General features: G+C 49.2%; 1 protein-coding gene across 5 annotated transcripts in view; it reads right to left on the bottom strand.

Moving 5' to 3' along the window:
- Window positions 1-20,577: 20,577 nt before the first annotated feature.
- The window catches only part of PFKFB3 (6-phosphofructo-2-kinase/fructose-2,6-biphosphatase 3), a 44,982-nt gene continuing 38,089 nt past the window's right edge, over window positions 20,578-27,470 (bottom strand). For 2 of the 5 annotated variants that reach the window (XM_076348741.1, XM_076348452.1), the window contains exons 15-17: window positions 26,692-26,714; window positions 24,668-24,718; window positions 23,598-23,652 (exon numbers count right to left, since the gene is read on the bottom strand). In XM_076348741.1, the coding sequence (XP_076204856.1) occupies window positions 23,646-23,652; window positions 24,668-24,718; window positions 26,692-26,714 (81 nt within the window). In that variant the 3' untranslated portion in view covers window positions 23,598-23,645. Of the gene's footprint in view, window positions 21,996-23,219; window positions 23,653-24,667; window positions 24,719-26,691; window positions 26,715-27,470 lie in introns of those variants that run through there. The other 3 variants (XR_012996215.1, XM_076348542.1, XM_076348671.1) reach the window with 3 other exon arrangements.

Genomic DNA, 27,470 nt, shown 5'->3' with positions numbered 1-27,470 from the left:
TGTCACACTGACCATTACCAAATAGTCACGCTGACCATTTTACCACAAGTCACAGCATTTTGCAATAACCACTCACACCAGCTCCTCCAGTGCTCTCCACAGTGCTCAGTGTGCAGAACTGGTTTGGGGCAGTGACCAGCACCTGGGTGCCTTGGGCCTCACTTAGCAGGTGAATACACATGCGGAAATGCTGCACTGGTGAATTTTGGGACACCTCCGCACCTGCTGGGAAGGGCCCTGTGGGGCTCCTTGCCAAAATAAGGTAGCTTTTTTCTCTTTTATTAGTTAATGTTGCAGCCAGATGAAACCGCTGTGTGGCATTGGAGCACTTCATGGCTGGCTAAGGGCATCCCTAAATCCATGCTCCAGTAGTCCTCGAACCCATGCAATGAGCTCTCACATGCGGCCCCGATTGAACCCCTGCTTCATGACCATGAGTCAGGACTGAGTACATTTAGCTACTCATTTGTCAACTGAGTTTTACTTCTGGTTTTATTTCTTTACATTTCCAGTGTGGAAGAAAAAGAAAGTATTAAAAAAAAGAAAAAAAGAAAAAAAGAAAAAGAAAAAAACCCAGTATTTTGATATTAACACCTGAAAGGTGAGAATAAAAATTTCCAATATTCCCGCAGCTGCCTCAATCCAGGCCAGCTCCCACACCAAGAGATTAATTTGCTAAGAACGGTGTTATTCTGCCTTGTGTCCTTGAGAACTTCTTGAAATTAAATCTCAGGCTTCTCATCCCAGGCTTGCTTTAGAACTCCATTTTTAATTATTGTAAGCAACTTGTGACTGGAAATGTTGACAGAGGCAGTACAAAGTCCCCCCTCTAATTAGCAGCTCACCCTGCAGCAAGGATCAAATTCCATTGCTGCATGTGGTGTGTAGCTCTCTTTTGCCCTGACCTTGGGATCTTGGTACTTCACATGCCTGGAAGGCAGAATATAAACTGATAATAATGATATTCTTGCCCTTACAATCTGTCTTTCATCCAAGGACCTTAATGTGCTTTAGAAATCCTGGGAGGCTCTGGCCAAGCTAAACATCGCACCTCTCCCTGAACGGTTTTTATTTGCTATTGTTTCAAGCATCACGTTAGCATGCTCTAAACATCAGCGACTGGTGAGAAAAATGGAAACTCTCTGTGTTGGATGACTTCGTGCCACGCATGTGACTCATCTTTATTCTCCATGATTTCGGTGTGATTCCTCACAGAGCCGCAAACAGCCACGTCTTCGTAGGATCCGTGGGTAAGTGGGACTGAAAAGGCAATTCTGCCTCGACTCATCGTTGAAGCCAGGGTGAAAGACGCTTGGCAAACTGAGTCAAAGTCCTGTCCTTCAGGCTCTTTTGTTACTTTTACAGTTCTTCCACACATCAACTCAGAATGGATAAGAACCTGAAAAAAAGAAAAAGAAAAAAAAAGGAAAGAAAAAAAAATATATAGTTGCTAAAGCACTACTGACAGCAAAGGATGAAGGGCAGGTGTAAGAGGTGAACCTGTGGTGCATGAGAATGGATTAAACGTGTCCCTTGTCTCCCACAGGGGAAATTTTAGCTGTTCTTAACACATTGCTTGGAAATGCTTATCTCCAGAAGTCTGAAAATGGCCGTGTCTCTGGGAAGATGGTCAGAAGCTGCAGTCTGACTAATTCAAGCTGTGTTAGAGTAAAAGAGAAGCAACTTCTATGTGGAGAAACGCCCTCTGGAAACCACCGATGGGTAGAGTCAACATGACAGGCACTCTTAGCTCAGTACCTGGAGACCATGTCAGCTGAATTTGATTGCCATGACTATTCATGAAGAAAGAGTCAATTGTCCAGCAAGTTAGAGCCTATTAATACACGTATGTTTAAAAATCTCCGTTACCCCGTGTTTAGAATAGGGCAGAGTGGTGCAAGCTTTTTCTTTTTTTTTTCTATTTTCCCTGACTTTGGAGCATTTTCTACCAGAGGCGCGGATCCCTTTTGCTCATGTTGGCTGTTGTAAGTCAAATACAAACTTGCTGTCACAGGCCCCTCCAGAGTACAGCATGGATGCCGAGACCACAAGCTGAGGCCGCAAGGAGGAAAAGGGTAAGCATTTTTGCATTCCCTGGCACTCAAGGCTTCTCTAGTCATCTTACAGACAGTGAGGGATTCATCCTCTCTGCAGAGTGCTCAGTATTATTCTCTCTGGTTTAGATATGGGTCATGTGAGCCACAGAGTCTTGGCCAAGGTCTTGTCCCATCACCTCAGGTAGATTCCTTTGTGCTAAGTCACTGGCGGTAAAAAGGGTATAATAATTAGAATAATCAACTCCTACATAAGCAAGACATGATGCAGTTTGGAAAGATCTCCAAGAACTCCTTATCACCATTTTGCATCTAGGTAAATTGAAGCACTGGAAAGTCAAATCATTCAACCCCAGGCCTGTCCTTTTCAGTCATAGGTATGTCCAGGATCAGAGATACTCTGTAAGGTCACCGTGAATTCCTGAACCCAGCTCTCTCTATGCCAAGGTGCAGGACTACCAAAGAGGATGTAGTGTTTGGCAACACTGGGACACCAAAGGTGGGTGAGAACACATACTAATCTTATCACATGCTTACAAGCCATCCCGGGAAGGCTGATTGCAACACGTCATCCCTGGAGCATTCCGCAGGTGATCAGGGTCACATTCTGCATGTCAAATTTCCCAGCTGGAGACCTGGGCAATGCCCACTAGGAATTTGGGTGCGTTTGCACATTCAGCATGCCAGGAGGAGCAACACAAGTGTATTAGCTAGAAGAGATGTTGCTAAGAATTTGATGAAAATCATAGTTTTTCAGGAGGCTATCTCTGGTTGAGAGAAGTCCTTATTTGTGCCCTTTGTAGAAGTGGTCAATGGGACTGCTCTTCAGTAGAGAGGGACAAAGACCAAGTTTCAACTGGAGTTTCATTCCTGCAGAAGCACTGAGATTTTTTGTTTGTTTTTTCTTGGAAAAAGCCTACAGGTTGCTATACAGAGGACTTCTAATTTACCCAACCATCTGCAGCAGAAAGCTGGTGACGAATCAACACCAGCTGGAGCTCAGCAGAAGCATTTAGGTTGCAATTATGCCAGGCTATGTTCTGAACCTGCATTAATGGGAACCTCCCGACTGTTTCTAATATCGACCACTTTCCTTCCAACAACGCTGAATCAGGCTGATCAAATCTTCACCAGAAGAGCATGCAAGAGGTCCTGAGGTTGTACTTAACTCTCAGACCACAAGCACTCCTAGATGACTGTTGGTGGCACTAAACAAACTGTTTTTAAAGAGCTCAATCTCCAATTTCCAGTTTCTCCTCCAAAATCTCCCCTGCTTTTGGGCTACAAGTTCCTCAAAAGCTGCTCCCTTCTATTTTTCCAGGTCCCAGAGGACCTGACAGCATATCAGACCTTGGGGAAGGCAAAGTGTTTAGTGTGCGAGCATACTGAGATCAGTTCCCAAATTCTTCATCCAAGAGGTTAGATGAAGTCCAGGCCACCTGTAGGATTCCCTGCCCTGTTCAAGGATCACAGGAGAGGTATTTAAAATTGAATGTACACATTTTGTCAAAATTGTGACTTGGAGCCATTCCACAGCCCCTCTCATTAGCTCAGACTGATCCCAGTTCCTAATAATGGTTTCATTAACCAGAAGAATTAAATGCAAAGAAATGTACGTTAGCTTCTTGGCCATTGGCAAACACAGGAGCAAAAAACGTTGCTGAGCTGGGATCAGTCATTTATGCATCTGGAACACTTTGTACTCCCTAAATAAGGGCAAGTTCTTCTAAAAGATGATTGACGACAGGGGCTTTTTGGAGCCCCAGACACCTTCGCTCACACCAGAGGCCATCCAGAAGATACCCGTCTTGCTCATTTCCATTATGTTGAAACCCTTCTAATGCCCTAGGATAGCTTTACAGACAATGTAAAACAGCTACACGTCGTGGTTCATCTTCCCCCTTGCCTAGAGTGTGGACTGCTGAGGACTGGAATATGCTGAAGCTCCTGCATGGCCTTTGGCTTCATCTACAGAAGAAGCAAAGTTGAACACACTCAATTTTGGGTCTTCACTTTACAAAATTAATAACCAGGCTCTCAGGCAGGTAGAGAGGAGCATGTGTATTTCGAACCACTGCTACGACCTGAGAGTGCAGGGGAGGAACATACCCCACAAAATGCCTTACAATGACGCCAGCTCCCAAATGATTGAAGAGATGTTTTTTGCAGCTCGTTGCCAAGGCTTTTCTCACATGGATGAAATCCTGAGACACATTAGAGATGACTTGTTGTCCTGCTCCATACGTTAGATCTTTCCTAGGCCTGGCAGAGCTGTTGAACCTCTATGTTCACCTTCCTGGGAAGAGCACAGAGAATCAAGTTCTGTGGCTAATACAAGGGCTGTAAATGCAGTGTAAATTCACTGATTTCAGCTGATTTGCTTCAAGTTGATTGAGATTAGAACATGACATAGAGACAGATACATTGCTTCAGCCACACTTCTTCGCTGCTTAATGTGAGGGATGTTTGGTATCTGATCGCAGATGAGTCAATGAACCCGAAGTGATAACTACTCTACTGTTGTAGACAGTACTCTCAAACTCTTGTTTTCTGAAACTCTGAAACTACTGTTTCCCTCTGACCTTCACTGAATGGTCTACTCAACCTTCACTTTGTAATTTTATGCTGACAGTGGAGAACATCCTATAAGCAGAAGCAGATCAGAAAGAACAGCACCGTAGCTCCCAATTATTATCTTTTGCCTGGCTTTTGCTTGTTGCCAGATTACAGTCCTCAGGTATTTGCTTTTTCTTGCCCTTTGTATGAATTTGTAAGGGAAGTAGCACCAGGTTTTTGCCTCCAGACACTAGCATGTTTTTTAATTTGTGCTCAGCCCATAGGAACAGCAGGGCAATACATGTAGCTACTGATTATCCCCATCCTATGAGCCTGAAAGTATCCTCTAAACCCATTCCCGGAGGGATGACAAGGGAGCCAAGACTTCGCATGGCAGTAGATGGCGCTGAAGACCTTGGAGCCTACCAAGAAGCCTTGGTCAACCCATACCCACCTTGTAGGGCTTCCCAAAAAGCCTTCTCCCCCTGTGTTCCTCTTCTGCAGTGAAACCACCACAGAGGGACACAGGGAGACCTTGCCACTGAAATCTGGGCCACTTTGGGTTCAGTGCAGAGCAGGACTTGACTTATGCTAAGTTCAGAGATACTCTTACCAGAAGTGGGATCACGCACTGTGGATGATGGTTAGAGGGTCTAACTGGGAGTATGAAAATGGCAGCAAGCCATGGACCACGGAAGAGCCCTGTTTCTGGACAGCAGCCTTGTATAATGCCTTCTCAATAGACTTTGCTTCCAGTCTATTTGGAGGGTTCAGCATGGTCACAAAGCAGCTGATGGCCTTCTTTCTCTGACCTCAGTAATCTCTCGAGATGCAATTACATTTATAGCTTCAGAGGCGTGTCTCCAGTTACAGAAGTGCTGCAAGTCAGCTCCAAGCCACTGTCTGCCACTGTTACCATGAGACTGCTGGGAAGCTGTGACAGCCTGTGCTGCGGGATTTCAGGTCAGGAGCCTTCATACCTCCTCTTATCTGACAGAACGTGCCGTATCTTAAGTGGAACTTGATACATCTGACTAAAAAAAACTACCTTGACCTCCCAGGCTTCCCTGCCTGTTCTTCTGACGGTTTCAGGAAAAAAAGTAGAGGAAGGTACTCCTTTGGCCTGTTAAGTAACAGGTGATGTACACGTGGTATGGTTGGAGGAGCCACCTCTATGGTGGCTTGGCTCTGGGACCACACAGGTTTCTTAGCTGGAAAATGGAAATTTGTGTCTATTCCACTGGTGGGTTGGTATGCCCGTGGAAGAAAAACACATTTACAGCCACCCACAGCAATGAGCAGTGGAAGGATGACTTCAGGTGGAGCATGTGTCATATTGAACCACTTTCTGGTGTGACTAAGATGAGTTGTGCCTTCTATCCATCTTAAAAGCACAGAGAGCAGAGCAGATCTCCAGAGCTGCCTGACTCCAGCTCCCTATCCAGTCAATGGAGTCAATGGCACACGGGCATTTATGTCACTGTTGTGGTTTAACCTCAGCTGGCAACTGAGCACCACCCAGCCGCTCGCTCACTCCCCACTCGCTGGTGGGATGGGGGAGAGAATCGGAAGAGTAAAAGTGAGGAAACTCGTGGGTTGAGATAAGAACAGTTTAATAATTGAAATATAATAGTAGTAATAATAATAATAAAAGAATATGCAAAGCAAGTGATGCACAGTGCAATTGCCCACCACCTGCCGACCGATGCCCAGCCAGTCCCCGAGCAGCGGCCCCCCCCCGGCCAGCTTTCCCCAGTTTATGTACTGAGCATGACGTCCCATGGTATGGAATGTCCCTGTGGCCAGTTTGGGTCAGCTGTCCTGGCTGTGCCCCCTCCCAGCTTCTTGTGCACCTCCAGCCTTCTCAGTCGGTAGAGCATGGGGAGCTGAAAAGTCCTTGGCTAGTGTAAGCACTGCTCAGCAACAACTAAAACATGGGTGTGTTATCAATATTGTTCTCATCCTAAATCCAAAACACAGCACTGTACCAGCTACTAGGAAGAAAATTAACTCTATCCCAACCGAAACCAGGACAGTCACCTGTGCCTAAATTGGGCATCACATCCCCTGCTTTCACTGGGAGCCAAGCATCACCCGCCTTTCTCTTAAAGGTAAACTGCAATGTGGGCACTGAAGCATATTGCAGGTGCTGCGGTGGGGTATATATCAGTGAAGTCTTGTGTCTTCTTAGCAAATTACTATCATAAAGACTATAAAAGTAGATTGCCGCTGATAGGGATAAAACATGTCGTTAAGTACCTGTGGGTATAGGGGCAGCCAGACTCGGGCCAGGACAAGAATCTCCATGTTGCCTTTAACACTTCTCAGTTCAAATTCACGAGTCTCACCAGGGCAATGGAGAATCACCCTAAGGATCACTTCTGGATAAAATCCCAGCTCCGTAAAGTACTCAGATTAGCTGAGAAATCCCCTCCCTTTTACATCCTTGGAGACACTGAAAAAAAACCTTCCCCTCGGGCCCATTCCCTGACCTCTAGCAGCCCATCGCTATTCAGCACATCGCAGGTCATCATGGCCATTTTAGGCAGGAAATTAAGCTTCTCACTAAACACCCTTATCTAATCGCCACGGACAACATTTCGAACTGACTTGCCCTAAAGACATTTCCCCTAATATCCATAAAGCTGGGACAGATCAAAGGGTAGCTATCACGTGTTGTGTGAGCTCACCATTACGGAAAGCTTTTCTCCCAGGTGCCACACCTCCACATTTTACCTGCAGCCTAATTCAGTGTATCAGTGGATGAAGCGCTTTAGTGGTCATGGGGTCAGCCAGGAACTTTTCCTCTTTAGTCATACAAGGACATCTCATTCTTCTCTCGGTAGTTACATCAAGATGATCAGGACATCATTGGATTCATATTGATTCAGCTGAATACGACAGGCATATGATTTTTAGTTAAATGGTTCTGCTGACGTTTATTCTGGCTGAGATAACCAGTGCAGTGTGCTAACTTAATTCATCCGCATTCCCATATAAGAACACTTATATGTTCTTCTGTTATAAGAAGAATATATATAACACACGTATTTCTTCTGTGAGCAGAAGAAAAACCTGATTTAGGTCACATTTAGTGGTATTAAGCACACCTATATACTGGCATGTTCGTAACTAGACAGATGGAGAAAAGATGTATATGTGTGTATCCAAAGATTAAAATGGCATCATGTGCCACGTATTCACTTCTGCAAACATTGGATTGATGCATCATTAATGTCAAGGCATCCAGATGATAATTTCCAGCACTGTGTATTCATACGTAGGTGAATGTGGGTGAATAGATGTACATACATGCATAAATGCATATGCATACACACGCAGACGTAAAAATTTGTGAGTGCATGAATATAAATGGATAGACAAATGTGTGGTCCAGAAGAGTGTTTAGGTGGAAGTTCAGATGTATCCTTGTGCATCTAGACATCAGATCGCTAGAAATCCTAGCGTATTTATAACAAATCTCGCAGGCAGGATCTCTCTTTCCTCCCCCCACCTTAGCAGACAGAAGTGTGCCCAGGTTTGCTGCGGACGAAGGTATCTGGCAGGCAGCGTGAATGTGAGTGTATGCCCGTGTGACAAAGAGAAACAAATATTTGGATGCTGAGTGGCGACGGATAAATACTTGCCAGTGTTTATTCCACACCCCAGGGTGGGGCTGGCACTCAGGCTGATCAAGTGAGCCTTTTTGTGTTTGTTTTGTCAGTCTCCGGGGTTTTTTCCCATCCTTTCCCAGCCCTTCAGTGGGATTTGGCTTGGGAGGTAGGTCCTGTCGGACAAAGCTACTCCGTGTAACAAGAAAAGCTGCAGAGGTGGGCTGGGGACCGGCTGATCAGGGAGGTTTAATGAGCGGTGTGGGGAAAGGGGAAGCATCTCTAAATACAGAATGAGTCAAACTCACCTCTGGGGAAGGGAGAAAAAAACCTGAAGCAGAGAAGAGGCGTTGACGAGGCACTGTATGTGCTCTCAGTCACATCCTCTGCTGTTTACTCAAGCTAGAGGGATGTGAGCAGAAGTAAAACCTGATTTAGGTCACATATGCCTTTCTCTTTGCTCAGTGCCGGAGTCAAAACATCCCTTGGGCAAGAGAAGGAGGAGACAAAGAGCTGGTGCATTGTCTGGGAGATCAGATAGGACTTGATGCACAGTCCTGGACTAGCAATGATGCCATTTCTCCCAGCTTCAGTGCTCCGAGCAAAGGGCGGTTTTTGCATCTCTCTAAACACTTTCTGGTTTTTGTGGACCTCATGACAGGCTAGTTTGGCTTATCTGAGACTTTATTTTCATAATCACACAGCTTTGCATAACTAATGAACACTGTTCCCAGCATGTTTTGTAAAACAAGCACTAGCTGGCAAGGAATTTGCTAGATTTATGCACCTAAACAATGGGCATGGTTTGGTTCCTCATCTCCTCTCCTCCCCTCCCACCCACACTGACTTCCCAGTGCACAGCCTCTGGGCTCTGCAAAAAACCTTCTGGATTGTTAATTCAGCATGGCAAGGGCCTATCTACAGCTCCACATCCATGCAAGGCCTCGTGCAATATTGGTTGCATCTTGGTCAGCCTCTAGGCATTGCCCTCATGACTTAATTGGCCTCACCTGTAACTTACTGACTTGAGGACTTGAGTTTCCCAAGGCACTGGTGTCCTTGGAGGTGCCAGCGAGGTCAGGCTGTTTGGCACCTCTGAAACCCCCCTGCTGAGCAAAGCCAGAAGGAGCTGTGCTGGGAGCCCCGCTGCAGGGAACTCAAAGCACCTGACCCCCATCTCATGCAATTTAGGCTTGGGGCACTGGTAGGACCAAATCCAGGTCCAACAATGCCTGTTCTCAGCCATCCAGGGCCAAGAGAGCAGTTCTGCCAGACCAGCAATTGAAGTGAATTAACTGGAAGAAACCTCACCAGGAGATGACATGTAGAGATGGATCATAAGATCAGTGTCGCTGGTTGCCTCTGTTGGGTCAACAGCAGAGAAGAAAAAGGAGACTTCAAGCCCTGTGACCAAGCAGTGGGAGAGCTATCCAACATCTGCCTGGCGGTAAATTAAACATGAGCTTTGCCTAAGCTGTGCAGCTCGCACTGATTACTGGAAACGGCTGTCAGCGACATGTGGTGACATCCTCCCCCTTGCTTCCCCTCTTCCCCCATGCTTGCAGCCCTGGCTCTGCTCTCTCATTTTGAGCAGCTGTGCTGCTTCTCGCCTCCGAGCCAGCGCCAGGCAGAGATGCAAATCTCAGTCACTTCTTCCACTCGCCACATGTGAGCAGACTGCATTTACTGGTGGAAACTAACTACCCACGGCTTTAAATACCGCTGTACTCAAAGCCTCTGTCTGCCAAACCCGCATGCTGTCTACAGGCTTTATTAGAAACGAATAGGCAAAATGCACCTGAAGTCAAACAGCCTTATTGCTTAGGCTGGCTGCTGCTAACTTTTTCCAGCCCGGTGGAGAGTTAGGCAATGTGACAATTAAACCCTGCTTGCCAGCTGCAAAAGAAGCTGCAAACTTTTGCCAAGGCATAGGTTGTAAATCAAAGCATCAGCACTAATGACTGCAATGTGAAGAAGTTAAGATGGGGTAAATACCCAATTTGGACACCAGTTACAGCTTCCCCTGTGTGTTGTGACTCCGCTGGTCCATCATCTGCCCCGTTAGATGACGTGACTTCTGCTGCAATCCCCCACCCCCAGCAAATCCTAAACTAGAAGGCAGTGGCTGGAGTGAGGTGAGAGCACAAGGTTGATGAGCCCCACGGGAACGCTGTTTTCTCAGGATTACTTAATGCCAGGTCACAGGATTGCAGAAACTCCATAGCTGGGACCATGGTGGGGGGGAAGGGGATGTTGGCTCTGGAAGGCAGGGAGGTTGTGCTTCCACCTTGGCTGTCTTTTGGGAGATGCCCTGGGGATGGACTTCACATCTAAACCCTGGGTTTTGATGTCTTCCCCCTACAGGTTCATTGTTCACTCAAACTACTGGAGATCCAGGCAGGTACGCGACTCTGGCTAGAGGCTACAACAGGAATTTATCCCTCTAGGGATCAGCGAAGTGTGCCCGGGGATCCCAGAGGATGAGAAAAGAGACAATTTACCACTTCCTTTCCCAGACCCTTCCTGGACAAAGAAACCAAATAAAGGCTTTGGGCTCCAGCGGAGCCATACTGAATCCCTTGTGCAGCCTGGATCCCTCTCTGACCTCCCGGCTCCCGAGGTGCTTGGATGAACATATGCCATTCCCAGACATAACAATAGTAATAATAGTAACAACGACAAGAATAATAATAGTAATAGTAAAAATAACAATAATACAACTCTTCCATCCATCAAGGGACAGACCTGTCTTGGGGTGACTTACACACATACAGGCTCAGAGACCAGCGCAACAGGCAGCTTTCAGTGGTCTAATGACCCCAGCCATGCCTTTTAGCTGGGGGCTGCTGTTCAAGCATGGAGGGGGCCACAGTGGCAGGGACAGCGCGGGGGTTTGTCAGGTTTGCTCCACAGGGTGACGACCTCCAGAGGAGAGGTCCCCCATGGAGACGTGCAAAATGCCAGCTGGGGAGCAGCGCTGCTTGCCCACCCTTCCGGCTAACCAGAGCTGGCATGCAGCTGAGGGCGAAACCATTTTCTGCCTCTGCCCCAAAACTCTGAGAAACAGGTGGTTTCCCACAGCTCTGCCCTTCCACATGCAAGCGGTGGGGATGCGGCCGTTGGGATGGAGTTTCGCTTTGAGCGTTGGGACTTTCCTGGGGCTGTGCATGGCATGGCCATGGTGTGCATCACGCTCACGTGGCCTCCTCTTTGCTCCTCGCCCAGCTGCTCCCAGTCTTCTCCAGTTCACCCACCGTGGAGGGACGTTGGCTTCCTGACAGCAGGCTGCTGCCCTCAGCCATGTTCACAGACCCCGTAGGTATAATCCACAAAATCCTGCAGTCCACAGACTGCATCTGTAGTCAAGGTCTTGCTCAGTGTGCCTCAAATAAGGAGCTAATTTGAGCACTCTGATTAAATCAATTTTAGGAGAGTCTCTTTGGAGAGGAGGACCCCCCGGCTGATGCACGTACCCAAGCTGGGTGTTGGGTATAGTGTGGCTGCATCCAGGACCCATCCCTGAGCTGTGCCGTCCCCTGCCCCCATCAACCACAGGTCCCAGTTAGCCCAGACCAACACCACACCAGGGAACACACCAAAACACCGTGGACGGTCACAGCCCCGGCTCCAGCCCTTGCCCTGACCCTGTTGGTGTGCCAATATAAACATAGCCTGGCACATTGCTGCAGAAAGCTTCAATTTTTGACAAACCAACGTTTTCAGCTTGAAAAAAGCTCACCCAGAAGGATCCTGCCTGGCTTTGCCTCTGCTCCCAGCCTTACTTAAACACAGCCGATTTCTCCCAGCAGCCACAGCCCCTGCTCTGCTCCCTGCCTGCTCAGATGAACTCCTACAGACAGCGCGGCTATAAATAACCCCAGCCAGCATAAGAAACAACCTCCCTGACAGTTTTATTTTCTGCAGGCATGACCAATCCACAATGATTTCATTTCTCTTTGTGCATATTTGCTTTGGTCCCTTGATTAATTACTTGAAAGAAGATGCTACCGGATTTCCACCCTGGAATAGATCTGTTTGGCAATGAACGCTTCAGTGTTGTGCTTTGTCTCATCTGCCGCAAGCGGAGGTGATGATAACCCAGAGCGGCTCGGCTGCAGCTAATGGGATCTATCTAAAAGATATCCGGTTCAACAGAGGAGACAGGGACTGATTCTGCAATAGCTATTAGGCCCATTTCCTTCAGTGGATTTATTCCTAAGCCCTCGCAGCAAATGTTTACGCATCCAGAGGGATCTTGACCTCTGGTGTTTGTGTACTGAAGCATGCGATTTGATTGTGAGTTAGCGTGGATCTCCCACGCAGCCCGGCTTTGAACATCCTCCTACGAAACTGGACCCAGACGGCTTCCAGCAATGGGTCCCGCAGCTGTTTATCGCAAATCACCTCTTCAAAACAGCAGAGGGATGTAACTGCTGCTTCATATTTCATCTGACCTTTGCACAGAGGCAAATGCAGCCCCGTTTGAAGTAGATGGCCAATTTGCTTGTGTTCATTAGCACTTCAAATATCAGCTTCCTGGACAGTATGTATTTATTGGTTATTGCTTGTATTTCTTTTTGCACTGACTTTGATCCATAACCCGCAAGAGATGCACAGACATGAGAACTCCTGTAATCCCACAGCCAGTGGATGGGCTGGACATTATGATTGTGTGGGGTCCTGCCTGCTCTTGGCAAACATCAGGCTTTGCAAAAACCCTGGCTGTGCCACCAAAGACAAACCATGAAGCCCAATCCTCCCTCCCAGGCCAGCACAAAAACCCACCAGCGCAACCAGAAAGGGAAATATTGTGCAATGCATTGCACTGCCATTGGGAAATACCAGAGGGTTTCAGATTCCCAGGTTACATGTGTGGAGAAAAAAAAATAATAAAGCTTCCCAAAGAAGCTGCAAAACTCACATTACAGGCTCGGACACACGACCGAGCTATTGCAATGGCAGCCCATCAGCCAAATCCCAGCTGCCCAACACGTGCGTGGTCTCACCCTGCGGCAGGCGTGCAATTGCCTGGCTTAGCTTAACCTTCACAGCACCGCTGAGTCAGCCTCTCTGCGGGCAAATCGGCTTCACAGCCATAGCAGAGTCTTCCCGGGCTGGCTGACATCCTTGCAGCCCTTAATCGGCACCGGTCCCGTCCTTCTCGGCCCTCGGAACAGCCGTGCAAGTACACAGACAGCAGCAGCTTTGCTAGGAGCAGCGTCAGGAGGAAGCAGCCAGCCGCAGACATGCTCAGATCAGATCAGCAGATAGGAAGGTAATTAATACCTGAGTTAAAACCACCGAGGACACACAGGTGGGCTTTTTGTTTGAGCCTACCTCTCCCAACCTTTATCCCTGTCCGGGGCATTGCTGGCCATCCAGCTCACGTAGCTTCCAAGAGCGTTTCAAGGGATGATAGTGAGATGCCAGAGACACCACGCTGGGCCGTATCTGCATTCCTGAGCCCGTAGCTCCTCTCTGCCGGGTCTCCCAGGAGGTGCCTGGAGGTGACCTGTTGTGTGGGCGAGGTGGGCGTCCAGCCTCGTGCGAGATAAGGGCAATGAAACCCCCATTTCATCTTTCATGAGTGATGAAGGGCCATCCCCCATTCTGTCATCAGTGGTGCTTCTTCCCCCAGCGTTACTGCAAGTTAATCCAGTGCGGCGTTTTCCAAAAAAGGAATGTTTTGCCAAAAAAAAGCCAACGCTTTGTTTAAAACGTCTTCAGCAAAACAGGGAAAATGATGTGACGTTCATGGGGTCGAAAGGAGCTTTAGAAATTTAGAATAATATTGGTTTCCATCCCATTGGGACAGGAAGATGTTTTTATTTTTATTTACATTTAAAAGAGAAGTTCTCTGGTGAACCGAAAGCCTTGGGTTTCAGCCAGCTTTAACCACGAGTCTTGCAAACCCTTTATTACAACTCTTCTGACTTAATTCACTTTCCTCCCAGCCCCATCTCTCTCCAGGGTTTACAGACTCTTGCAAGTGATTTTATGTAACGGATGCAGATGGATTTCTCTCACCTCTGCAACAGACCCAGTCATGGGCAAAAACATGCCAGAAGAAGAGGCTTGAAATTAGTCTCTGTGCAATGGCCATGCTCAGAAATACTCACTATAAGCCTGCACACTGGTTTAGCAAGTCTGGAAAGGCATCCCAGTCATTATTACAAATTAATTATGGTGAATATTAGTGCTTTATTATTTTATTATGCTTTGCTTACACAGCACCCAGTCCCTGCTGGGTAATTTATAGTTAAATAAGAAAATAACTTCCCTGCCCCAAGTAGCTTCTATAAAGTGGGCTCATCCACACCAATGGGGCCTGTAATGGTGCAGAAATGTTGCTGAGAACGTGCCCAAATAGATTATATCCTCTTAGGAAAAACTTAGAGAAAATATTAGAAAGATAAATCGAAGTGGTAGCTGGAAAGGCATTGGGATTTTGTGGCAATGACTCTGACGCTGTAGATAGGTACATCTCAGGTAGAAAGGGCAACCTCCTCCTCCAAGAACCTGCCCTGGGGATGACTCCCAGATCTTTTCTCTCACCTTTCTCCAGTAGGTTAAAGCCACCAGTGCAGACCCCCAAAAACCTGACGTCTAACCCTTGTACCCATACAGCCGAAACGGGGCGTGGGGAGCTGCTGGTGGTGGTTGAGCAGTTATAGAGTGGGTTAATGAGCAGGATGTCTGTAGTCTGTCAAAGGATAAAAGGTGGCCGCGGAGTACTGCGCAAGGAGGACAGGCTTGGGAGATGCCTACACATTGCATAGAAAACACAGAGCAAGAAGCGAACGCGTGGCGCTGCAAATGCCTAGCGAATGCTAAAGGATGAGGCAATTAGAAAGAGTAAGGTGGATGCGTGGCAGAAGAGCACGTCTGCCACTTGTCACAGATGAATCAAGGCTGGGCAGAAGGAAGAGCAAGTGAGTCAGGGTGCCTGGTTGGTAGGGTAGTGTCACCCATCGTAGTGGGTGACATTAATACTGTCTGGAAGGTAAAAGAGCAGCCCTGGAACAGCCGGAGTAGGTCACAGCCCTTGCAGCACCGTCAGTGGGAGTACCAGGAAGGAAATCAGCCATTAACACTTGTACCATCACCCTGAAATCCAGGTCAGTGGTGTGATCTGCCTGTGGAGACACCCCCGAGGACAGCTTGCTTGCAGCACAGAGTGGATGAGGCGACCAGGTACCCGTATGAGCGCTGCAGCTTCCTTCCCCTCCTTTCTCACTGGTCCCTCGGTGCCCTCGAGTAATGAGCAGGTAGAGACGGACCAAGAACCAGAGAAATGCATGGTGACATTTGCTTCTCCATGCTGCCATATGGTGGGACTCCTGCTCCCAAGGGAGGACATCAGTATTTTTAGATACCTCCCACCTCCCCTAAAGCAACACATTCCCCGCCAGCCAGAAAGCCTTCTCGTCTCTTCATCAGGAAGAGGCAGCTCTGCCCACAGGTTGGCATCCAGCTTTGGTGGAGGCATCCAACGCAGGCTAACACAGGCTCTCCAGTCTGGTTTGGATGACATTTATCAAAATGCTGGGTTTTCTTTCTGCTGATGCTGAGTCAGTTGTTTTGGTGGATAAAGGCAGCAAAAGGCAAGACCCAGCTCTGGAAATACCTCCTCATAATGACCAAAATCACAGCTTAATTGTGGGGTTTGAGCTGCAGCTAGAAATATCTGGATTTGGGGCTGTGCTCATTCTCGAGCTGCCCTCCACCATGGTAATTATTCGTTAGGTCTTAATTACTGTTTCTCTTCATAGCTCCAATTCAGCCGTGCTTTTCAGTCGCAACCTCTGCTGCCATTCACTTTTCTAACTTCTGCACCAGGCCACCGGTTGGTACAAATTTTTGCCAACATTGATTTCAGTACGAAGAGCACTCAGATACCTCTTGTGGCAGTAAAGACCAATTAATGTTTGCTGTGTGTCTGACTAGGAGTGGATGCAATGTAAGAGTCTGTACCTTGTACTAGAGGGAGAATCAATTCACAAAGCCTGTGTGATCTTGAACGTTGTCTCATCACCATCCCTTCAGATCATGCTAGCTCTGAGTCTTCTTAGATCAGCAGGAAATTATCTTCTCACTTTGCCAACAAGCTGGGTGGACAGATGCATCAGTTGGGTTTTGTCTGGCTTGTCATGAAGCTCAGTAATCTTGCCATGGTCTTATCAGGTTGCAAATTAGATTTCCTCTAGGATCGTGGGAGATAACATTCAAGAAGACCTCTCGAGGCACTTAGCCCATCGTCAGTTGGGTTGGAGCTGCCGGGTCCTCAAGGGATAGTGGTGGCTCATGAGGGAAGAGACTACCAGGAGATCTGAGGCCTGGCAACACTCAGTACACCGGTGACCGATTTCTTTGTATTCTGTTGCTCTGTGGACTGTCTCATGTTGACACGTCGGCTGGTGCATCAGACCACGAGGAAAGCACGGAGCAAACCTTACAATGAAGGTTTCCCAGGGCACAGAGCCCAGCCTGGCCCCAGCGGCAGCAAGGACTGGTTCCTCCCATGGTCTCCCCAGACCAGGCACAGGTCCTGGGGAGTGGACCACGGAGCAGGACAGAGGATCAGCAGGATGCAGCAGGGCACTTTCAGAGGGAACATGAGACATGAAGCCAACTTTGTGGATGTAGGCACTGTACGTGAATTTTGGGGGTATGACAACCATTTTGGCATTGACTTTTACCACTATTCCTCCGTCCACGTGATGTAATTTCTCATAGCATTGCTGACAACTAGATTCAGTTTCAATTCACTTTTTCTATCCAGTTCCTTCCCAGAAGCACTCCCAGCAGAAGGCCACTCCCAGACCAAACATTTAAGGTCTCCCCTGAGTCCTGCCATGGCTGCAGAGAACAGCAGCTCCGCAAACGGAGGCCAGATCGTCCACGGCGACCAGGTCATACCCCAGGAGGAAAGAGATTAGAAAGGAAAAGCACATGGCTGGGGAAATGACACGATCTGATTTCTCAAGTGACCTGTTGTCTGGGGAAAAAAATAAACCCTCTGTGTATTTATCCAGGAAGTTGCAAGGGGCCGTCACAAGGTATGGCACCGGCCAGCTATTTCGAAGCAGCAGCTCAAAGGCAGCAATGTTTCCGAACGGCTCTGATGGCTGCTCCTCATTGCTGCACAGGGTGGGAAGCAGGGCTGGGAGGATGCTCTGCAGTGGTCAGGAGGGTAAGAGAGGGGCTGCAGATGGAGGTTTCTCCAGCAGGACCAACTCATAGGGCTTAGAAGCATCAGAGCAGGCCCAGCTGCAGACTGGATGGCTGTTGCTGGTGGCATGGCTACTGTTGTCCCCTTCCTTTCCTTCTAGGTGGGTCCTCTTTTACTTGACCTTTTAAATTCAGAGAGGTTTTCAAAAAACACTCGAAGTCTGTGTGGTTTTTGGAAAGAGCAGGACTTCAGCGTGGTAGGTCTTCCCATCTACTGCTAGTGGGACATTGCCTGGTGAAAAACGAAGGCGTGCATGGCCAGGGGTGGAAGAGGCTCTCAGTGCCACGATGGGCAGGTGGGAAGAAGGGGAGCCAGCAGCTAGTGGTGACTCCCTTGAAGGCAGGCAAGCTGAAGGATGGGACCAGCGTGGGACCCTTGCCCACTTGACTGGGGAGGCTGGCAGAGACGTGCGGTGCCAGGGCCCAGGGACCCCTCAATGGGCAGGGGTGAGGTGGGAGGAGAAGGGCTTAGGCTCCGCAGCAGGAGCCACAACAGAAGGGTTTTACTGGGGCCATGAAATTGCCGGGAGCGAGTTTGCACCCCCCAGACCCACACTGAGCTCATGGGAACGGGCTGTTTCACACCCAGGGAGGGGGCAGCTCGGGGAGAGGAGCCTGGTGCTGCCCCATCGCACCCCTCAGTGTCGGGGAGGAGGGAGGACACAGGTGCACACACGAGCAAGGGAAATGCAAGGGTCAAATATTCACATCATGCAGCCTTCCCTTAGCCACGAACGAAGCCTGGGCTCTGAGCCCACCCTGGGGATGGGGAAGGGACCCTGGCATTTAGCAGGGTTTAGGACCTGAGAAAATGTGATTTACACAGGCCTGTGCACAGCTGCAAAATAAACTTGCCATATTTCAGTAGAAATATATGCCTTCCCAGGACGTCTGTGTTGTAGCAAAAGTGCACAAATGCATTTAGATACCTGGAGCTGTTGCAAATAATTCCCGTTAGAGCCACAAGCAGCAAGTTGTTTTCCCCTGCAAAGCAACCCCCCAAAATATCCATTTCTTTTTATTTTTTCTTGCAGGAGGAAAAACAAACAAAAAAATACCCCTCAAACCCCATGACGTGATGGCTGTCACTCCCCAGCCGGAGGCAGGTGAGCAGGGTGCTGGCTGCGCTTCATCCAACATGTTGCATTGTAAAGGTTTGCCTGTGGTTTATTTAATCCCTTGCACGTATCAGACACATTCCTGAGCCATCAATCGGAGCTGAGTCAGCCAGCGTGACTGGTCTGTCCTTTTTTTATTTTTTTTTTTTTAGCAATCACAAGTTCTCTAGCCTTGTTTGCCAGCAGTGAGCTGGGTTGGTTTGTTTTGTTTTGTTTTTTAATGAAAATGGGACTTGACTGGGAGCAGGGAAATGTTCCTGTTACCAAGTATAACCTTTAAAGCCGCCCTGCCTTGAGGAACGTCTCCTCTCTGCGGCGCTGCAAAATGCATCACATGGAAGAAAAATAAAGGATGCTGCCTGGGATGGCGGTGGCCCATGAACCCCCTTCCTTGCACAGCTCTCCTGCGTGGATGGCATGATACAAGCCCCATCGTGCCCCCTGCACGCAGAAAAAGGAGAAAAGGCTTTTCGGAGGGGGCGTTTTCTTGCAGAGCAGCCTTGAAAGTGCTGCCCACAGCCACACTCCGGGAGGCAAAGCCTTCCCCCTGTGCTCCCCCCACAAGGACAAGGTTATCACGGCTTCAAAACAGCCCCTGCCCACCCCGGGGAAGGCAGGGGAGCAGCACTGCTGTTGTGGCTACACGCGATCTCAGCCCACCGCGGCTGGCGGCGTTATCGAAGCCCCCGCATCCTCGCGGAACTCTCTGCAAAGCGGGTGCAAGGCTACGCTCCCTGCCCTAAAATAAGGCAAGCGCGTTTCGTCTCTGCTTGGGTCAAGGAGACGGCCGGGTTGCTGGAGATTAAAAAAAATAATAATAATTAAAAAAAAAATAATAATCTTGCGGTTTCTGGATTTCCCAGAGAGCATGGGTCATCCCTGCCCCCAGGATGCTTGCAGGGATGAGCATCGCCCTAAAGTCTCGCGTGTCTGCGTGCGCACCTAGAAAAAAGTTATTGCAGATGCCTCAATCAAGCTTAAAATCAGAGACCCCCCCTCTCTGGTGAGGGGCCCTATAGCACAGGGCAATCAGGAGAAGGGAGAAGGCAGACAGCCCCTGCGCATCCCAGCTGCAGCGCAGCAAGCCCCAGCCCAAAGCAAGGCTGAACCTGCTCTGAAAGCCTGGGGAAGATCAGAGCAAGGGTTGCACGTCAGCCAGCAGTAGCTGCCCACAGAGCTGAGCTTGAATACACGGTGGTCCACACCCTTTTCCCTCCTTTTGCTCCCAAAAAGCTTCCAGAAATAACAACTGCTCGAGGGGGACGAGCCTCCAACCACATGGGGAGCATCGACCCAAGATGTGCTCTGGAGCATCATGTCCAAATTACACCTTTCCCTGCCTCCTCCCCCTCCTTTTCTCTGGAGTCAGGGAGGAAAAAGAAAAAAAAAGAAACCCAAAAAAAAAGAAACAACTTTGCAGGGAATTTTACAGCTTTGCTTGTGGGTGGCATCTGCTCTTTCCTGCCTTCAGGGCAAAGACAGCTGTGAAGTCAGAGGACAGCTCTTGTCCAGCCCTTCGGCTTCATTTAGCACCAAATCAATTTTAAGCAAGTATTTGGTTTCAAGAACTGTGCCAGGTTTGAAGAAGCAGCTAGTCCTGCTTAACTTGCAGCCTAGATGAAGATCTAGGCAGGACATACTGCAGCACATCACCTTTGTACTCAACAGTACAAAGCAGAGCTTGGGGGGTATTCGCTTGCCCTAAGTAGGTGTCAACACTTGTTCGGAGGAATCACACCCTCAACTCCACTGATGAGCTCTTCAAAATTGCTGTAACGTGGTCAGAAAAAAAAAAAAAAAAAGGATCATACCATGGGAGCCAAATGGTTTCCCTTGGAGACGGTCCTCAGAAAACTCACTGCGGGGTCGGGAGGGATTTATGAGGCACAGGAACGTATGTGCGAGGCGGGACTGCATGGTACGTGGTCACCCTTGGGGCTACCAAGCCACACGTGAGACGGGCCCTGAGACCAGAATTCCTAACGCAAGGAAGAACCAGGTCACGTCTGTATTTCAACAAGATATTTTATTGGTCCAGCAACTGCAAAATATACAAATTTCTGAAAGGCATACCCTGTTTTTAAGCTGGCACAGCTTTATATCAGGCAATTATTCCAGACGTATATACAGAACAGTTAACATACCACAAATCAAAAAAAAAAAACCCCAAAAAACCCCCAAACCCCAAGTAACTACCCTTCTCTCCAAGCTTTGCAGTATACATTAAATAAATAGAGCGCTTTGCTATCAAAAAAATTAATAAAAAAATAAATTCAAGTATCACAAAGGAAAACAAAACCGGGAGGAGGGGGGAAAAAGGGGGGGGGGGAAGAAATCATTGGTGTGGTTCAACAAGTCCCCTCTCCCCACCCGCCTTGGCTGCAGCATCGCTGCCCCGTCCTCGGCTCCGTTACCCGAAACACGACAGGCAGCGAGTTTCTGGGGCAGCAGATGATGGCATGGGGCTGACACCATCCCACCTACCACCAGCCCCTCCAGCAGGAGAGGACCTCTCTGCTGCTCAGAGACCAATTTTCCCCTTGCTGGAAAAAAAATGCCAGGCTTCTTGTAGGACCTACCGAGACTTCTATTATTCCCAAAGGAAGAAAGTTTAGGGTAATTAAGTTTTTTTGCTGTTTGATTTTTTTTATATATTTTTTTATATATATACATATACACACACACACAAATACACGCCAAAACATCTGCAGAATTACATGTTTACAGGATTGATCACAGGGCAGCCAGACGTCATGTTTGCATTTGCTGGCTTATCTTTTTGTAGCAGGAGGAGAAAGATAAAACTCCCCAGGAAGGAGGCTGAAAAGACAAGTGACTCGCCTTCCCGAAACATTCATTTTTCTCAAAGTCAGAGAAACCAAAAGGGCAGATGTCAATCGTGCACACAGGGAGAATTCTGCTTTTAACGAGGTTATTAAAAAAAAAAAAAGGGGGGGGGGTGTTCTTTGTTTCATCTGTACAGGAATATAATACACATATGCACAAGCTCACACAGGCAGGGCACCGCCGAGACCGTCTCTCCCCCGGTCGGATACGGAGCAAGCGCGGTCCCGGCCCCCTCCCGCCGTCGGTGCCGCTCCAAGCACGTGCTTTGGCTGCACGAGGCTGAAGCGCTAGGCACTGTGGTTCGCCTTTTCCCCAAAGGAAAAACAGACCAAACCCCCCCAAAAAAAACACACACACACAAAAAAAATCATCCTTTCTCCCCAAACGTCTCTGCTCCCATCTGTAGGGATGTTGTTTCCTACCCAGGAGGTCGGGGAAAGCCATGGGAAGGATGAAACCAAAGGGCTGCCCATCTCCAATCCCCCAGCCCAGCGCTGCAGGAGGGCTTGGCTGCCTTCACCTCCTGCCTCCAGCTGAGCCGTGCAGGCAAAGAGCACGAGATGGCCACGGAGAAGATGCTGCACATCGGAGTGGGGGAAAAAAAAAAAAACAAACAAACAACCCAAAATCCTTAAAAAAAAAAAAAATTTCAAAATCCACAGACTTTTGCACAAAGCAATAGTGGTTAATTGCCATTTTTAACCACTGTCTCACAGCCCGGGACAGGCTGCCAAGAAGGGATCTCGCATATCAAACCACTGGGAGTTGGCTGATGGAGTCTAAGTCAGGACCTCGTCCCATTTTTACACACACACACACACACACGCCCCCACCTTGAATGCCCTAATACTATTTTTTTGTAGTCCCAGCTTTCCAGCATGCAAAATCAAATCTAAAAAAAAAAAAAAAAAAATTTTGCCTGTGTTCAGGCTTCCCCTGTTAAGGGGCATGACTTGAAAAAAAATAAAACAGTTACGCTCCTGCCACAAATAAAGTGCAAAAACCAAGCGGTTTCTAGGTATACATGCACACGTGTGCATGTATATATATTAAAAAAAACAAAACACAAAGTAACACAGATAAAACTGTCCCTTCTTGTGGTTTTTTTGCAGCCACACAGGGACTCCTGCATCCCGGCCAGACCTCCGGCCACTGCCACAGGACCTGTGTGTCTGCAAAACGCACCTAGCTCAGCCTGTTCACCTGCTAAGTCCTGCGATGACGCAGGGATTCAACCCCCCCCCCCCCCCCTCAAAATCTCCGCTTTCCTCCAAGGAAGAGGAAAGGGGAGATGAAGTACCAGCACAGCACCTCAACTGGTGCTCAGTCTCCCCAAAAAATCAACACACACCTGAACTCAAGAGCGTCCCCGGGTGCTCCCCAAGATGGAAGCACCACCCGAGCCACCGTCGGTGTGGCTCCCCCTACACTACAGGCAGCTCACGACCAGTTTTAGAAGCAGATCTACATTCCCTGCAAACCCTTTTAAGGTGTATCGATTCAAAAAAAGAAGGGAAAAAAAAAAAAAAAAAAGCATGTTTTGGGGGTTTGGTTTTTTTTTTGGTTAAACCCAGCAGTTCTCGCTGTGAAGGACTTCACACAACTGCCTCCCTGGTGCTCGCGGGCCTGGGTGAGCCGGGCTGTGCGTGTGCGACAGGCTGTAGCGTGGGTAAAGGACTGCAGCACAGCATGTTAGGGGCTTTCTTGGAAAGTAATTAATAATAATAATAATAAAAAAAAAAAAATTCAAAACCCCTTCACTCCCCCCCCCCCCCTTCCCCTTATTTCTCTGCTAACCCCGCACCATCCACATATATACACCCCACCCGGAGACGGATGGGTACCAATCGTCTATACAAAAGGAGATCAAAACTGCTTACAGAGGAAAATTAAACTCCTGTGCGCTAGAAGCACTTTACAGCTTGCTACGATCTAACAGGACGCCGGAGAGGAGAGCAAATGCTGCAGCCTAAAGATCCGGTGGTGACCCCAGGGAGCTCGGCTCCTCTCCTCCGCTCTCCTGCATCTCTCCCCCCTTCAGCAGAGCGGTTTGCAAATGAACGGGCGTGGGTAGAAACAGCCGAGGGTCGACCTCGCCGCAGACGGAGGAGACCGGTTTATAAGCAAGCTTCGGAAATGGCGATGGGATGGGAAGCTGGCGTCGACGGTGGCGTCGCTGGTGGCCTCGCGACAGCGCCAACGGAGTCATGACGGCTTCTGCGAGTTGTTCATGTTCTGCAACGAGAGGGGAAGGACCGGGGTTGGGGGTCGTGCTGGACCCCATCCCGGCAGCGTCTTCTACACGCACATCAAGAAGGGGATGGGGGAAGTAACAGAAAGCCACGGCACGGGTCACTACAAAAACATCCACCACAGAGGAGAGGACACCGTCCACCCAGGGAGAGAGATGCAGGGGGGATGCGCTGACTTGCTACCCACACCCCTCCCTTCAAGCATCACCTGGCTTTAACTACAGGGTGGGAATTTGACAGAGATATCCCTAAAAACTGAGCTAAAAACCAAGGCAACCCTCCCACCCCACCCGATCTGCACTTCTGAAGCTGCTCTTTGGTCCATGCGAGGCAAGGTGACAGGGGATCACGGTGTTCATTCAAGGAGCCAAATTAAACACCTCTCTTGCTCCCCTTGAGGGCGGGCAGTGTCCCCCCCCCGCCTACCAAGGAGGTCACTGTTTGTCCATCCTTGGCGCTGCCGAGAAGATGCAGCTCCTGCCAGCCACGCCAAGGGGCCGGCATGGGGACCAGCTGCCGGCAGCAGTATGGCAGGAGCACCCGCTCCCCCAGTGACGCCCCATGAGGTTTCACGGACCCCGGAGCTGCTTCGGACACAGCCCTGGTGCAGGGTGACAACAACGGGCACCCACCAGCACGCGGCAAGGACCACAAAACCAGAGACAACCAGCTAAACACAAGCAGGACCAGCCCCGAGGGCGGTGGCTGGAGGAGAGCATCCGCTAGAGGAGAAACCCAAGGGGAGATGATCACAAGGACATGTCCCAGGTCACAAAACTACACGGAACGGGGTGGGGAAAAGGGGACTAGGAAACAGTTAGGAAGGTTTCTCAACATTTTTTTTTTTTTTGCTTTTTGCTTTTACTACCTAAACTGCCTCTTACAAGCACCAGGAATCTTGGCCAGGCTATGAGGCAGAGCGGGCTGAGCTGTTCTCTCTGTTATCTAAGGAGACAGGAGGAGGGTTAGGAAAAGCCACATGCACCACAGCCATTTACCTTGGAAATATTAGTAAAGAGAAAACTTTGAGAAAGTGACAAACGGGTCGTCTTTAAGCATGAAAAGTGAAGGGGAGAAGAAGGGAGGGGATCAGGTCGTTGTTAAAGAGTGCACTTTGGATCACAAACCAAGCAAAAAGGATAAGAAATCATCACGCCAGGTAATCCCGCGACCCCAAACTGGCTCGATCCCACAGTCAGGAGGACTCTGAGCTACACAGCCATGTCCCCAGCCTCTCCAGGTGTCCCCTGCTCCTCCTGGATGGGGGTCAAGACCCCAACAGTGAGGGCTGATGCAACAAAGCGCCCACTGCCAACCAAGTCCCATGGTGCAAATTGGGAAGGAGGTACCTTCCACCTCCCCTGACCCCATATGGGTTGTGGTGGGACACAGTGAGGACCGGACGCATGCACGTATGAGGCAACAGCCTCCAAGAGAGCTACTGACACCAGATCTTTGGTTTGGGGAGTCTTCTTCACTCCCTCAAAAGCAGCCTTTAAGTCCCACGCTAGTAGGTGGAGGCAGGCTCCCAGCAGCTGGAGATTTTAAACATGCTGCTGCCAGCCTACAGCTGGGATGGGTACCATCACTGCCTGCTCCAGCAGAGCTCCTGGTCTAGCAAAACCTGATGCAGCCATCTCCCCAACTCAACATCAGAGCATGCTTTCAGTATCCCAGCCAGCACTGAGGCATGCAGTGCTTTTCATTACAACATGGATGGGGAAAAAGGTGGATGGAGGGATGGACAAAGAAACAAAAATGCTTTCAAAGCAACCCAAGACGACCAGGCACTTCATCAGGGGCTTTTTGTGCCCATGAGCAGCATGGGAAGGAGCACAGACATGCAGGCCATGCTGAGCAACTCAATCTCTACATTCGCCCAGGAGCATGAGCGTGATTGATCTTCCCCAACCCATCCACCAGCAAAGCCAAGTGTGACCTTCCTAACTTCCCTTTTCTAAAAAAGGTTTACTCTAAAAGGGGAAGAAACGTGAGGTTCACCAGCTGTTACGTGCAAGCAGGGCTGAGGCCTGGCCATGTTATAGCAGATTCCTCCATCTTCAGCCCACAAAATGAACCAGGACAGGGATGCACGTAGGCTGATTCAAACTGGTCTACAAGGGGCAAAAAGACCCCTGGGCACTACCCCAGCCTCAGCTCAGCCCCAAACTCTCCCTGGTCTTTGAGAAGACATTTGAGCACAGCTTCCGACAACTGCTGCTCTCAGCTCAATGATGTTACCATGAATTAAGTCCAAAGGCTTCAAATTTATCCAGAAGCTGTCCCGTCCCTATTACACAAGGATCTAACAGCACTGAGCCAAACTGTCGAAGCCTTGATTATTCATAATTAGTGCATTAAATGTTCAAGGCATCTTGGCTTTCTTAGTAGAGCTAGAGGACCATATCCTTGCATCTACTCTGCCCAAGACATCTAGGCAGACTGTTCCCAAAAATCCAGGTTTGCAGAACTGCAGATGCCAGGACCCAGGATCAGTCCAGCTCCAGAAAACACACTCCTGCTCCCATGCAGGCTATAAAACCCTGCTTGGGGCTGAGGTCAGAACCTTCTCAGAGATCAGTCTGGTGCCATCACTCATAGACACAACTCGGAGCCCCTGGGAAGACAGGCCACACGGGTCTATCACCTACAGTACAACGTGCTATCACAGAGGAGATAACCCCAGGAAAACTCAACATCATCTCCCATCCCATGACTGTCCAAGGAGGAGGCAGGGAATTTAGACATCATCAATAGAGGGAAAGTGATAATTTGCTTCATTTCGCAACAAAATTGGGACATTTAATCAAGCTAGGATACTTAGAGGTTGGACAAAGCAGCACCCATACTCTCCTCTTTACCTTTCCTAAGACGCATCCAAATCCCCCCCACACAGAGAAATATGAACTCCAAGAAGTCCACGCCCCAGCCGGGTTTCACAGCAACAACAAAACAACCAGTGGGATGGCAAAAGACATGGAAAGGGGGCGAAAGGGGGAATAAGACGCAAGAAGGTACTTACAGGCATGCCTTCCCTAGTAAAGGCTGCAGAGAGACAGAGAGAATGGAAAGAGGTGTCAGTAACGCCGCGCGAGACCGGGCAGAGGACACCGGACAGCAGCGAGGGGCACCTGAACAGCGAGAGCTTCCAAACCTGAAGCCATCGGAGGGTTTGTTGCAAGACTCAACCAGCCCAAGCAGAGCCCCGAAAGCCGAGGGACAGACCGAGTTGCCCTGCTCGGTGCTTGCCGGGGTGGGAAGGCTCACGTGAAGCGGCCACCAAGCAGAGCGGTTGGAGGAGCACGGCACCCTTCCTAACCTGCCCGGGAACTGGCCGAGGAGGGGCGAGAGGACACCGGACAACACAGACAACGCAAAGAGGGGCTGGGTGAGACAGCAAGATCCAACAAGCAGCTGGTGGGAAGGGCAGCATGGCAAAGGGGCTCCTATGCTGCTTCTCTGGTACCACCCCAGCTCCTTAACGAGCACAGAGAGGGGGGTTTTGTTCCTGGAGAAGTGTGCAGCAAGGTCTCTCCTTCTACATCCCTTCACGGGTGGGTGAAAGAGGAGAGGACACATGAGCATCACGGCAGCTACCCACAGGGTTTCACCCAGGGCTGCAGAAGGCAACCAGGTTCACCATGCCAAGAGGCTTCTACTCATTTTTCGTCCGTTTTGCCTATTGCTCCGGGAAGGAGGAGACCCCTCAAGTCAAAGATGGGTCCTGGCAGCTCCTTCTCAAGGGAAGCGCAAGAATATTTGCTTTATTGCAATGCCCAGGTCTACGCCAGAGCTGAGCGC

Source organism: Aptenodytes patagonicus, chromosome 1 (genome assembly GCF_965638725.1).
Source record: "Aptenodytes patagonicus chromosome 1, bAptPat1.pri.cur, whole genome shotgun sequence".
Lineage (NCBI taxonomy): Eukaryota > Metazoa > Chordata > Aves > Sphenisciformes > Spheniscidae > Aptenodytes > Aptenodytes patagonicus.
Note: the sequence above shows the minus strand (reverse complement) of the source record. Positions and strands in the feature narration are given on the sequence as shown.